General features: G+C 46.0%; 1 protein-coding gene across 2 annotated transcripts; it reads right to left on the reverse strand.

Annotated features, from left to right (window-relative positions):
* Positions 1–2,059: 2,059 nt before the first annotated feature.
* On the reverse strand, positions 2,060–14,345 carry TADA3 (transcriptional adaptor 3). Of its 2 annotated transcripts, none has more exons than XM_042910534.1 (9): positions 14,014–14,345; positions 12,401–12,633; positions 10,820–11,070; positions 10,595–10,700; positions 8,935–9,076; positions 8,738–8,841; positions 7,415–7,524; positions 4,920–5,105; positions 2,060–2,567 (listed from the first exon to the last, which is right to left on the reverse strand). In XM_042910534.1, exons 2-9 carry the CDS (start codon positions 12,605–12,607, stop codon positions 2,375–2,377), a joined length of 1,299 nt encoding a protein of 432 aa, XP_042766468.1. In that variant the 5' UTR covers positions 12,608–12,633; positions 14,014–14,345; the 3' UTR covers positions 2,060–2,374. The 2 variants fall into 2 exon arrangements, with proteins under 2 accessions (XP_042766468.1, XP_042766462.1); XM_042910528.1 differs by having other exon boundaries at positions 13,840–14,345.
* Positions 14,346–14,354: the final 9 nt, after the last annotated feature.

Below are 14,354 nucleotides of genomic sequence, written 5' to 3' on the forward strand. Positions count from 1 at the left end.
CCTAATTTGGGGATCTCAACTGTCATCCTACCTCCTCCATAAAATGTTCTCTGCTCCTGGAACTCTTTACCAGTGATGCTTCTCTGGGGAGGTCTGGCTTAATGAACATGGAAGTGAATGGTTAAGCAGGGGATCTGCAAGCTGCACAGGTTGTGCAGTGCCCAAACCTAGGAGTGTCATTCATATCGGCCATAAGGGAGTGGGGCCCCAGTGAGTTCTATAATGAAGAGTCTGTGTCTGCAAGTCAAATGGACTTGAGTTTGAATCTTGCCTCAACGATGATTTATTAATTGCTGATCACCTAGGCTTGTTTTCCTCATCTGTGAATGGGATGTTATTAGTACCCACCATGTGGGGTAGCTGAGATTTGTAACTTAACAAGTTTAGAACAGTGCCTGGTACAGAGCTAACATTTACTGAGTACTTAATTTTATGGCCAATTCACTAATCAAATTCATTAATGAAATTAAGTGTTAGGTGTCTTTTCTGAGAAGGTTCTAAGCAATCTGCGAACAATGAGTCACTGAAAAACAGCAGCCAGACTCTGCACCTAGTGGGAGGCAGGCCCTCATGCTGTCCTCTCTCAGAACTCCACTCCAGCCTTCCTTCTTGCCAAAGTCCACTTTCATTAGTCAGGCCCTTTTTTAGTTGACAAGTGATGAAACACCAAAGCAACCTAGCTTAAGCCTAAAGAAGCATTTGTGGACTGATGTAATTGGAAGGTCCAATGGGAGATCTAGGGCTCCAGCTACATCATTAAAACTTTATCTCCTTCTCCATCTCCTGGCTCTGCCTTTCTGAGTTGGCTTTATTCTCAGGCAGGTTCTTCCCCATGGCAAGAAAGTGGGTCACCAGGTGGTCTAAGCTTACATTCTAAGGCTTTTGACCCAAAAGAAGAGAAATCCTCTTCTCTCAGCATCAGAACAAGCTTATGGAAGGCCTCTGATTGGCCCAGTTCAAGTCAGATGTCCGTTCTTTGGACCAATTATCATGGATAAATAATAGGGTGCTGTGACTGGCCAAGTTGGGGTCATGTATCCATCCTAGTTTGACAGTCCCACAAGAGCCATATGGAATGGGGAAGCGGCAGGTCTAACAGTAGTGCTGAGCATACAAGAATGTTGCCTGTCCTTGACATCCTTCTTTATGGCTCAGTTCACAGGTCACTTCCTCAGGGAACTGTCCCCTCCCTTGTCCTGTGTAGACCTCAACCTTCCCACAGTAAATTTACAAATTATTTTCTGACTCCCTGACTAATCTGGGACCAACTTGAGACAGGGATGAGAGCACATTTATTCATCTCTATCGCCTATACCTTGTTTCCTTCCCGGGCTGTGGAAGAGACATTATTGGTGGCCTATCCAGCATCCATTTCCCCATTCCTACTCAGATCTTTATTGAGTTCCCCCTTCTTTCCCCATTGCCTTGGGCTTGGTGGGGAAGCAGACTCCACTCTCACTAGTTAAAACCCATCAGAGTCATCCCTTGCCACAGTGACTGGTTCAGGAATAGGCATGTGAGAGTTTGTTTGGGCCAGCGAGACATAAGGATATTTGGGAGAGGCTTCTTGCTTTTGGGTGGGCCAGTGAAACCAGTTGGCTCCTTCCTGCCCTCTCTTGTGCTGGATGTTGACTGCTACTGGCTGCACAGCTGGAAGAAAATTCAGTTTAGGCAAAAGCTGACATCATAGAAGGCAGTACAGAGATAACCTGGACCCTTCATGGCCCTGTTGAGATGCTGGGTTGGCCAACCCTGGAGGCCATCCTGCCCCAGGACCACCAAGCCCCAAACCAACACATTTCCTTGTTATGAATCCACTTGGAGCTGAGGGTATAGTTACTTGCAGCCACAAGTACCCTGAGAGCTCTTCCTGAATGAATGACATGGGTGAGTGTCCAAAGGCTGAGAGCTACCAAGCATGCCCTCCCCTGTCACCCACACCAGTTCTTTTCTTTTCTTTTTTTTCTTTCTTTCACACCAGTTCTTTTCTAACCTGTAGTTAACAGACATTCAAAGATTTGGGATACTTTAAAAAAAAAAAAAAAACCACAGCAGTCACTTTACTTTTAGGTTTGCACTTTACAAAACCACAAGGGAGAAGTCCTTGAGGGAAAGAGGGGAGGGAGTGGGGGATAGTAAAGAGGGGGAAGCACAGAGTAGGCCTCAGGCCAGCCCAACAGGGCCTCCCATGTCCTGGTTGTACAGAGCTAGACCAACAACTTCAGGGAAGGGCCACAGACCTCTACAGACTGTCATCATTTGACATTAACAGGCAGTCACAGGCCTAGGGTTCCGGCAGGCCAAGGAAAGAAGTGGGCTCCCTAGCCCTCCTTCCCCCAGGCCAGGGGAAGACAGTCTGAGGCAGGGGTGAAGTCTACCCATCCAGCAGCTTTAGGATGCTCTCACGTTCCTTCAGAGTCTTCCAAGCCTGGTCCTTCTCCTTCTTGGTGGGGGTCCGCTTCTTCTGCCGGGCAGCCATGATCTTCCGGAAGGCATCCATGACCTCGTTGTCTGCCATGCGGACCCGCTGTCTCAGCTCCTGCCGGCTTACTTCCTCCTTTGCCAGCCTGTAGGGACCAGCCAACCAAGGTGTCATGGGAAGCCCACCTCCATAGTGGGTCCCTCTCCCTCTTCCAGACTGAATCCACCTACCACCCCAGGATGGCACTCCTGTGGGCTGTTTCATACCAAAAAGCAAAGTTACTGAACCACACTTCTACGATACTATGTGCTAGTTACTACCTTAAGCCCTTCAAATATGTCAGCACAGTTAATCCTCATAACAGCCTTGTGAGGTAGGTACTATTATCCTGATATTACCAGTGATGACAGAGGTCAAGGAGAATAAAAAACACTCCTAAATCCTACAGCTAGTGAGTAGGAGATCTGAATTAAGGCAGGCTGGCTCCACGCAATCATCTTTAAAAGGTATTCTAGTGTTAGCAGAAGATCTGCTGACTTCAGTATCCAAATTCCAGAGCAACCTAAGGGTCTAGGCAGCCTGAGTGGGTGAGATGCCAAACCAACCCCTGTAAATGAAATCTGACCTATCAATTCCACTGTTGGTGGAACTGGAAGGTGGCTTAGAGATGCGATCTAGTCCAACGTGTTAATTTTCCAGAAGGGGAAGCTGCTGCTCAGGGTAGGAGATACCTTGCTTAAGGCCCTGGAGCTGGTCAATAGCAGAGCTGAGGACTGGATTCTAGGCTTCTAACAACCCAAGCTAGTTCCTTCACTGTCCACTACCTTTTTTAGAAGTTTGTTTATTTGTTTATTTTTAATGTTTTATTTATTCTTGAGACAGAGAGAGACAGAGCATGACCGGGGGAGGGGCAGAGAGAGAGGGAGACACAGAATCCAAAGCACCATCTGAGCTGTCAGCACAGAGCCCGACGTGGGGCTTGAACCCACAAACTGTGAGATCATGACCTGAGCTGAAGTTGTACACTTAACCAACTGAGCCACCCAGGTGCTCGAGAAGTTTGTTTGTTTGTTTATTTATTTATTTATTTAGAGAGAGAGAGCGCATGAGAGAGCACGTGCGCACTCGAGTGGGGGTGAGGCAGAGAAATAGGGAGAGAGAGAGAGTCCCAAGCAGCCTCTACACTGAGCCGGACGTGGGGCTCAATCTTGTGACCGCAAGATCATGACCTGAACCGAAATCAAGAGTTGAACGCTTGACTGACTGAGCCACCCAAGCACCCCAGTGTCCACTACTTCTATATCTGCACATCTTTGTTTCTCCCTCTCATTCAATCTTTCTCTCCTCTCCACCCCACTCAGTATCTCTTTCATCTGTTATTTCTCCTCTTCTTGTCCTTGCATGAAAGGGAACTAGAAAGAGGCTTTGCATTCAGCCTTGGGCTCAAGTTGCAGCTTGGTTGTTGACTGGCTGTGTGACCTTCAGCAGAGTACTCACTTCATTGGCCCTTCACTTCCTCATCTAGTAAAGAGGTGAAATACCACCTACCCCCTGGACTGTAGTCCAGATTAAACAGGAGGGTGTAAATAAAGTCCCTGGCACACAGCAGGCACTCAGTAACCCTTATCCTTAAGCACTCCCTTAGCAGTTTGTCACCAAGCAGTTCCCCCTCCTTTTAATGGTGCACCTCTTTACCAATTACCCACTTGTAGACCACAAGCCCTTTGCTGTCCCTCTTCCTAGCCCCCAGTACAACGTGTTAAGAGACAGGCAGAGCTGGCCAAATGCGTGTGCCCTGCCCTGTTGTGGCTCTGTGAGGCAAAGACATACACCTGCCCGTGAGAAGCAAGGAGACTCAGTTGGACGACTTCTCTACCTCCCCTCAAAAAGGGCAACAACTACCATAATCTCCCTCCAGAGATCACCTATACTTTTGTCATGACCAATGCAGGGCAAGATGGATGGGAGTCAAAATGAAATGAAAGACATTCTGACTAATTTCTTAAAGAACTGATCCTAAAACAAGGCAATTTCCAGTGAAGAGCCAATAATAATCATGGATGTCCAACAAAATGTTAACAGTTGATAAATCTAGGTACAGAGTATATTGGCGTTTACCATACAACTCCTTCAGATTTTCTGTGTTTATGAAATTTTTCATAAAAATGTTAGAGGAAAAGAAGATAAGCATGAAAAGATTAAAAAAATAAACCATGCAACAATGTGAATATAGGTAATACCACTGAACTGTACTTTTTAAAATGGTACAGAGTCAATTTCATGTGTTTCTTTCACCACAATTATAAGTAGGTAAATAAATAAATCACAGATGTCTAAGCCTTAGAGTCTGTGGTATCTGGCAATATTTTTTTCAAGGCTCTCCTGGTGATTTAGAGGCCCTCCCAGGGAAGCCTATTGTAAAGCGCCCAGAAGGTGACCAGCAGCGACCAAAGCCTTCTCAGCCACTCCCAGGCCCGTGCATCCCGTCCACACTAACCTCAGCAGGTCATGCTTTTTGGTGCGGTTGTGGGCACTGAGCGCCTTCAGCTCGGCCTGCCGTTTGCGCAGCTCTGCGAGTACCTCATCTTCCGAGTCCTCTGCGGGGCGGTCCTCAGACTCCAGCAGACCCTGGGCGATCAGCTCCTCCTTGATGCGGCTCTCCAGGGACTTGGTATGTGGTACACTACAGGAAGGTAGCACTTAGCTCAAGGGCCAGCTTAGAGGGGGGACCCGAAAGGTTCCCAAGGCTAGTGACACATTCCTTTCTCTTTGGGCACTCCCTATCTATCTAGGTATAAAAATATAGAGAAAATGATACGAGCTGGAACCCTGAAACTCCTAGAAAACCTAGGAGTAAAGCTCCTTGACATGGGTCTTGGCAATGACTTTTTGGCTGTGACACCTAAAGCACAGGCAATAAAATAAAAAACAAGTGGGACTACATCAAACTACAAATTGCTTCTGCACAGCAAAAGAAATCATCAACAAAGTGAAGAGACAACTTACGGAACAGGAAAAGATATTGTAAACCATATATCTGATTAGTTAATATCAAAAATAAAGAACTCATATAACTCAAAAGCAATAAACCTGCCCAATTAACAAATGGGCAAATATCCTGCACAGACATTTCTCCAAATAAGATATACAAAACACCAGTAGATACGTGAAAAGATGCTCAATATCCCTAGTTAAGGTATCTTGCACCCCCATGTTCACTGGGGGTGCATTATTCACAATAGTCAAGATATGGAAACAACCTAAATGTCCATCAATGGATGAATGAATAAAGAAGTTGTGGAATGTATATATATATACACACACACACACAATGCACACATTCAATAGACTGTTATTCAGCCTTAAAAAAACAAGGAAATCCTACCATTTGTGACAACATGGATAGACTCTGAATGCATTATGCTAAGTGAAATAAGTCAGAGAAAAACAAATACAGTATGATCCCACTTATATGTGAAATCTAAAAAAAAAGTTCATAGAAAGAAATCAGACTTTTCATTACCAGAGGAGGAGGGTGGGGGGAAGGGAATTGGGGGAAGGTGGTCAAAAGGTACAAACTTCTAGTTATGAATAAACACTGGGATATAATATGACTGTAGCTGACACTGTTTTATGTTATATACAAAGTTGTTAAGAGTGTAAATCCTGGAGGGCCTGGGTGGCTCAGTCAGTTAGGCATCCAACTCTTGGTTTTGGCTCAGGTCATGATCTCACGGTTCGTGAGCTTGAGCCCCACATCAGGCTCTGCACTGACAGTGTGGGGCCTGCTTGAGATTCTCTCTTTCTCCCTCTCTCTGCCCCTCCCCTGCTCCCAATGTCTCTCTCAAAATAAAAAATAAAAAAAAAAAAAGAGTGTAAATCCTAAGAGTTCTCATCACAGAATTTTTCTTTTCTTTTTATTGTGTCTATGAGAAGATGGATGTCAGCTGAACATGTTGTGGTGATCATTTCACAACACACGTAACTTACACATGTAAAATCAGACCATGTACATGTTTTGTACATTGTACATGTATACCTTAAATTTATACAAGGACGTATGTCAATTTTTTCTCAATATTTTGGAAAAAATACAGAGAGACACACATGGTCTTATTTCAAACATAGGCCAACACATGTGAATTGTAAAAAAATCTAGAAAAACCTATAATGCTAACAACTCAGAGAGAACCACTATTATTTACGTCACTATTATACACATTACTGTTATTTTGCTGTTATTAACATTCCACATATAAAACTGTGTTTTATTAGGGGTCCCTGGGTGGCTCAGTCAGTTAAATGTCTGACTCTTGGTTTCACTCAAGTCACGAATTTGTGGCTAGTAAACTTGAGCCTCGCATCGGCTCCATGCTGTCACTGTGGAGCCTGCTTCAGATTGTCTCTCTCTCTTTCTCTCTGGCCCTCCCCTGCTTGTACTCTTTCTCTCAAGATAAATGACCTTAAAAAATTTTTAAATATGTTTATATTTTGTTATATAATATTTATTTACTATCTATATCCCAGATTTTGTCTCATGTCATTTCCTATCTTTTATATTATTCTAGTTTTCTATATACACACATTTAAATATATGCTGAGTAAAAACAGGATCAAACTGTATTGTGCTACAACTTTTTCTTCACTTAGCACTTTAGTGTTTACCTTTTTTCATGTCAATTAACTGTGTTTCTCAAAAACGATTAGTAGTTATAAGTAATTTTACCATATGGAGTTATATCAATTTAGCCAAACAATCCATTTCAGTTGGACATTTAGGTTGTTTGTGGTATGAACAGGGCTATGATGAACAACCTGTACTTAAGTCTGTGCCTGCAGAAATGCTGGGCCAGCATGCACATGTGAAACTTTCACTGGGCTTCATCTAAATGCCCTCAACCTCTCTTAATGAAGACCTTCCCATGTTAGGATAAAAGAAGTCAACAGAAGCAGGGACCAGATAGTAGGAATGTGGACAGGGTTGTCACTCACCTGAAGGGCTTGTTCTGATTGCGGGGAGAGGTGCTTGCCCCGTCGGCCCCTGATTCTTTCCCAGACATGTCAGGAATAGGAGAGTCCTCCATAGGGGAAATAATATTTTCCTAGAAGAACACAGAAGTGGGACAGAAAAAAAAAAAAAAAAAAAAAGAAATGGGAGGGAGAGAGTAAGAGCTGTAATATTTCCATTTTCTTGCTCTTCCCTGACCTACAGTCAGAGTCTTCAGTCTTCACAGACCAGAAATATTCTTTCATTGCTTCCATCGCTCTGGAAGCCTTCCCAAACTGATTCCAGGAAGCTCTGATCATTTTAGAAATGCCTTTTTTACTGATACCAAAAGAAGACAACACAGAAAAGCAATGAGAAAACACTCAACAACAGTAAAGAGAAGAGCCAAGGTTTGTTAAGCGTTTGGAATGTATGTTAAGCATGTTGTGACAGAGGCTGCTGGCTGTCCAGCTACACTACATTTCCCAGACTTCCTTGTGGTCAGATGTGGCCATGTGACAAACTCTCTCCAGTGGAAAGCGATCAGAAGAGATAAGAGCCACAGCCAGTCATGGCCATAAACCCCATAAACCTTCCTTCACACATTCTTCCTTGCTCTTTTTCTGTGGGCTTGGAGTAGTAATCATACCCAGAATGACCTTGTGCAGAGCAGGTTTAGGGTGGCAAAACCATCATAGATGGGGTCCTTGTCTGATGGGGTGGGGCTGAGATCTCTCCCCTCCCCCACCTCAGCCAATCTGGAACACGTGGCCCCAGACTGTTACACGAGAGAGAAAAACACTACTGTGTTTGAGCCAGGGAGAAAACTAAGGCTCAGTGAGGTGAAAGGATGTGCCTAAGGGCCAGATAGTGGGCATAAAGAAAGGGACTCTGTATCTGGGGTTTGAATCCTGCTTCTGTTTATTAGCTGCATGACTCCAACCAAACAGTTCCTTTTTCTGAGCCTCAATCTTTTAGTATGTAACATGGAGCAAACCGCTGTCCTTGCCTCCAACAAAAGGATGCGTGGAAAGCCCCTTGCACAGGGGTCAGCCCTTAGCCAACATTCAGCAAAAGTAACTGTGGTATAGTGGCTACTTCTGGGAGAGGTTACAGACTGGGGGGGTTGACACAAGAGAGGCTTGTGTAGGATATTGGCAAGCTTTGTTTCTGTTAGGCTATATATACATGTGTGCTCATATATGAAAATTTATCAATTTATACATGTGATATCTCTGCACCTTTATAAATATGTGATATACTTCAAAAGAAAATAAAACATTAAAACAGAAAGCATGCATAATTCTGTCTTGAGTTAGGATGCTCACCTCCACCAGGGCCTGTAGGAGGCGCTGCGTCAGAGCACCAAAGGGGCACCCATCTTCGGGCTGTTCATGCTGGGCCTCAGATTTCTTCAGCAGGGCATCCACATCTGAAGTAGACAGAGAAGTGGTACACAGGTGGGCTAAGTTCTTCTAGGAATTCAAGTCCTGGCCTGGTGTGGGCAGGAAGGCGAGGGGCCTACCTTTAGTGTCCAGTTCGGTCAGTGGCCCCATAAGGCCTTTTTTCTTGTCTGCCACGGCTGCTGCCCGGGCCCCATCCTTCTGTTCCTCCAGCAGGTCCTCCTGTGCCCAGCGTTGGGAGTAGTGCTTCCCCAAGGGTGGGATCTGGTGGGGAGATGCCACCCGGCCCAAAAAGGGTAAACACTGGCAAGCCATGCCTGGGGTTGGTAGGGGCTCTCTGCGCACTTTGGGCACTGCCAAAAAGCTCATGATTCGTTCCTTCACTTATCTGTCTCCAAGTACCTACCCCAGGGCCGAGGCCTATGCTTTGCGTAGATGGGAAGAAACAAAGGAGATAAAAATCTATATGCTCACAGTCTGGTAAGGGAGACAGGTACATAATGAACTAAGACACACACAGGGGCCAGTATGGAAAATTTCCAAGATACAGGTGCAGAATGGTATGTGTACACGGACCATCTCAAGTCACAGCTATTGTCCCTAGAAAGAACTAGGAAGCTTAGGGTCAGGAGAGGAAATCGTCTTTTGTATTACTTGAATTTACTACTGCCTATATGGACTACCTTTTCAAATAAATTTTCTTTTTCAAGTAAGTTTTTTAAAAATTCAAAGAACTGATGTGCTAGAGGTAGGTCAAGGTGCTGTGGCACATGAAAGAGAAATTTTCTGCAAGCTATCTGCAAAGGCATTTTGGTGGAGATAAGAGATCAGTGCTTTGAAGGATGAGCTAGTTTGCCAAGGGAAAAGGAGGAGCATGTACAGAGGCCCAGAGACCAGCAAGGATCCTGTGTGGGCCTAGAGTGAGGGTAAGGTGCTTGTTGGGGCTGGTAAATGCAGCAGTGAGGAGGGGGAATGACTGAGGAAACTGGAGACGGGTGGTGGGTCTGTGTCACCAAGGACCAAACTACTTGGAATCGATCTTGTGCCAAAGAGGAGCCAGAGGAGGCCTGGGAACAGGGCTGTGTCACATCTGATCATGACAGCTGGACTATGGGAGAGTTCTCCCAAACACTTCTCTTATTTTCTACATTTTCTTTGATGGAAACTGTTTTATTTACATCATAAGAAACCTAACTTTTACATACTAAAGAAAAAAAAAGTCCCTTTGGAGACAGGGAACTGTCTTGACACCACTTGGACAAAAACTGATGAAGTCTTGAATCAAAGCAGAGGGGCACCTGGGTGGCTCAGCTGGTGAAGCGTTTGACTTTAACTCAGGTCATGATCTCACCATTCCTGAGTTCAAGCTCCGACTGAGGCTCTGTGCTGACAGCTCTGAGCCTGGAGTCTGCTTCAGATTCTGTGTCTCCCTCTCTCTCTGCCCACTCGCATTCTGTCTCTCTCTCTCAAAAATAAACAAACGTTAAAAAAAAAAAAAAAAAAAAAAGCAGAGGGGATGGAGATGTTGGTACAAAGAACAGCCTCACTGAAGGAGATCCATTAGGATGTATGTGGTGATCATTTGGAGGGTATAGAGAGGAAACAGTGCAAGAAGAAAGCTGACAATTAGAGCCAGGGTGCCTGGGTGGGTTAATGCGTTAGATAGGAGGTTGGGCAGGGAGGGGGAAGGAAAAAGATACATGACTTTGGGATCTTTGATTTTGAGGCACTTCTCAAGTCCTCTAGTTCGTCACCATGTCTACTAAGGTCCAATGTTTCTACCTTGTAATGTTCAGCTTCATCTTCTGGTGGTTTCAGTAGTTCTTCTAGCGTGCGTACCTCCTCACTGGTAATATCAGCACAGTAGGGCTCCACTGAAGCCCAGAACCTGCAGGGAGAAGCAGATCCTGAATGGGAATCTCCTGTCCCACCAGCCTCAGTCCCAGACCCCTCCACAGCCTTTACTATTTGAATCCAAAGGCCCCTCTATGTTCTCTGGCCCGGAACCTGTTGGGCGCATCATTCTTGGGGATCCGTGGCACATCAATTGGGTCATCAGTGAATTCATATTCCTGGATCTTGGGCTGAAGGTTTTTGGATTTGGGCCGTCCGGGGCCAGGGCCAGGCCCATGTCCCGCTTTTCCTTCCAGTTTCTGCTTCTTCGGCTTCCCATGTTTGGGGGGAGCTCCAAGCTCGTGGTCTCGACCCAGCTTCAGGAATCGGCGATCACCTTTCTTATCTTGCCAGTCAGTGAGGATCTGAAATTTACAGAGGACTGTCACTGAGAGGGAGAAAGGAAATGAGAGGACAATTCTTTCTCCTAGTGAAGAATTAGGATCTAGAACTTGAGAAGACTCCAAGGTCTTTTTATTTACCCATCTCCTGTTTAGTAAACTCCTAAGCATCCTTCAAAACTCAGCTCCTTTTCTGTGCCTGCCTCACAGAACTTTATTCATATACTTGTCATCATTCCATTCATTTGTCTGTATTGACTCACCTCTGTATCACCCAAACCACTTACAGTGTTTAGGTCAAACAAATGATCATGCCCTAGTGCATGTTAGCACTGGAATATGCTGGTGGTAACTTTTGGGGGAATGCAAACAAGCCTCCCAGCAAACCTTCACTTCAAATGTCACCACAACTGGGAAGCCTTCTCGACATCAGTTACCCAGCTTCTTAGAAGCTATAATACAACTGATTATGCCACAGCCCTGATCAAAAAGCTTCAGTGCACTTTCAGGGATCACAAGTTAACTATTCATCCTTTGAGCTCCAATTAAAAAGGCCTCTTTGTGTCTCTGACACTTTGTACCTCCACTGCAGGCCCAATTGTGTTGTTTGGTCAACCTGGAATGAACAGGATACCTTGTCTTTTCAACTAGACTATAAGCTACTGGAGACCAGAAAACTTATCTTAACTATCTCTGTTCCCCAGGATCTGGCATAGTATCTGGCCCACGGGGCTGAGGGGATATTTATGTTGTCAACAGAAATGATCAGAGTAGTACCAAATAACATTTGAAATACTCAGGGTCAGACATCAACCGATGTTTTGCAAAAGTATCTCTTTTAATCCTCACAAAAGCTCTGAGGTACCTCCTATGATTCATCCCTGTTTGCAGATTTGGAACTGATGCTCAGAGATAGGAGGCAACTGTCCCAAAATCATACAGCTAGGAAACAGCAACACTAGCAAGTGCTTAGGCCAGGATTCAAATACAGGTCTCCTCAGTCCCGTTCCTTTAGTACTTCTAACCATAACCAACATCACCTGTATTTGTCTGACCTCCCTTTCCCTTTAGTTGGCAAACTCCCTGAAGACCAGAAGTGTCCTAATAATTACTTCTAATGACTAGCACCCAAAACATAATGGGGGTTCGGAGGTCAGTAAATTAGAAATCTTGAAATTTATGAGGATTGTGCACATTCTTGTGTATTCTACATGTCACCTGAGCCCAGTTTAGGCCTCTCCTCACCCCTCTAAGCTCCTGTACCTCAAGGCCTCAGCTGGTGGGGCTAACTCAATGACCCATCCCATCACTTGTCACAGTCCACCCTGGTGATATCCTCTCTGTAGGGTATCACCTGGGTTTCAGCCTCGAGAACCCGTAGGCGCCGGCTGGCAGAGGAAAGTAGGGTCTCAAGCTCCAGCTGCAGAGTGTCCAGCTCCTCAATGCCGATGCCATCATCCTCAGAGCGGGCCAGCACTGCCGTGTAGCGTGGACAAACCTTCAGGTGGTCCACAGACTTGAAGTCATGGAACTGCAAGGGGCAGTCCTTCAGTTCACTCATGGCCCAGGATACGGGACCCTGTGGAACTGGAGAGAAGAGAGCCATGGATAGGAGATAAAATGGGAGAAGAAAAGTCGAAGAGCTCCCTCCATCTAGGGACAGTTTCAAGGGGAAAGCCAGGCTTCAGTACCCTATTGACAAGGTCAATGGCACAGCTCCTACTCAGAGAGCCCTTACTGTGCATTAAGCTAAGGGCAGACGTTTTACTGGTTTCTCATCAATTCCTCACCCAACCCCATAAAGAGGGACAATGGTGACCTACACTTTACAGATAAGGGAACTCAGATTCCAAGGATTTTACCTGCCCAAGTTTACCAAGATGCAATCTGAATCCAGGTAGTTTTGAGTCTGTGTCACTAATTACCATGATATACTATGCCCTGTCTTTCTGATGCTCTTCTGTTCTCCACTTGGGTTCTGCTAAGCCCCTGAACTCCAAACATCCATTCTTACAATGTTAATGTTCTCTGTGCCTCCCAGCCTCTCCTTGTCTCACCCCTTCCCATCTTTGTCCCTTCTCTTTGCCCCTGACAGTGGTTAAGAATGTGGGATGGTTGGGGCACCTGGGTGGCTCAGTCAGTTAAGCGTCCAACTTCGGCTCAGGTCACGATCTCACAGTCCGTGAGTTCGAGCCCCGCGTCTGGCTCTGTGCTGACTGCTCAGAGCCTGGAGCCTGTTTCAGATTCTGTCTCCCTCTCTCTCTGACCCTCCCCCGTTCGTGCTCTGTCTCTCTCTGTCTCAAAAATAAATAAATGTTAAAAAAAAAAAATTAAAAAAAAAAAAAAAAAAAGAATGTGGGATGGTAAGGGGTGCCTGGGTAGCTCAGTTGGTTAAGCGTCTGACTTTGATTCTGGTCATGATCTCCAGGGTCATGGTTCAAGACCCAGGTTGGGCACTGTTCTGACAGCTTGGAGCCTGGAACCTGCCTCGGATTCTGTGTCTCCCTCTCTCTCTCTCTCTGCCCCTCCCCCTCTCGTGCTCTGTGTGTCTCCCTCAAAAATAAACATTAAGAAGTTAAAAAAAAAAAAAAAAAAGAATGTGGGCTGATAAACAGGACATACCTGGGTTCAAGCCCAGCCTTTTACCATTTTCTATTTACATAGCTCTGATTATGTTTTTTAACCTTCCTGAGTCTCGATTTTCCCATCTACAAAATGGGGACAAAAGAAATCTGAGTCTGTTTCCCCATAAGAAGTCTGAATTTGTAAAATGGGGATCACAATAGTACCTACCTCCCCGGGATGTTCTGAGGATTAAGAGAGGATGCTCGTCAAGAGCCCAGTTCAGTGCCTGACACAGAAGTGCGCCTGTTTAATGTCTGGCCCCTCCCGTGGGTCGCCCCAGTGACTCGCCTTCAGGGTCCCCGTCCTCCAGGGACCCCCTAACGCGGCCCCTACCCCCTCTACCTCCTCACTGCAGCCTCCTGCAGCCTCCTACGGCCCCCAGGCCGCGGGAGGGGTTGGGGAGTTCCGGTTGGTGGGAGCAACCGCCCCGGAACTGGCTAGGGGCGGGCCCCCTGCAGAAGACGCGCGGGTGGGAGACGCGAGGGAGAGCCCAATATGGCTTGCGGGGAAGGGTTTGCAGGCCGCGAGCGAGCCCACTGCAGGTGGGATGGGGGCGGGGGTATGCCTCGGGCCTACTCTGGGGAACAGCCGGAGGCTGGGGGCGGGGCTCGGCAGCCGAGATCTTAGCCCGGCAGTTAGTTCCGCCGTGCCCCAGGGGCTTCAGGTAGGAGGGGCCCAGAGAA

This window comes from Panthera leo, chromosome A2, assembly GCF_018350215.1.
Source record: "Panthera leo isolate Ple1 chromosome A2, P.leo_Ple1_pat1.1, whole genome shotgun sequence".
In the NCBI taxonomy this organism is placed as follows: Eukaryota; Metazoa; Chordata; class Mammalia; order Carnivora; family Felidae; genus Panthera; species Panthera leo.

Coding starts and splice junctions, on each gene's coding strand:
- TADA3 (XM_042910534.1), bottom strand. CDS start 12,607: ATGAGTGAACTGAAGGACTGCCCCTTGCAGTTCCATGACTTCAAGTCT. Junction 5,106..7,414: donor AATCAGAACAAGCCCTTCAG/GTGAGTGACAAC, acceptor ACCTTCCTGTAG/TGTACCACATACCAAGTCCC. Junction 2,568..4,919: donor AAAAAGCATGACCTGCTGAG/GTTAGTGTGGAC, acceptor TGGTCCCTACAG/GCTGGCAAAGGAGGAAGTAA.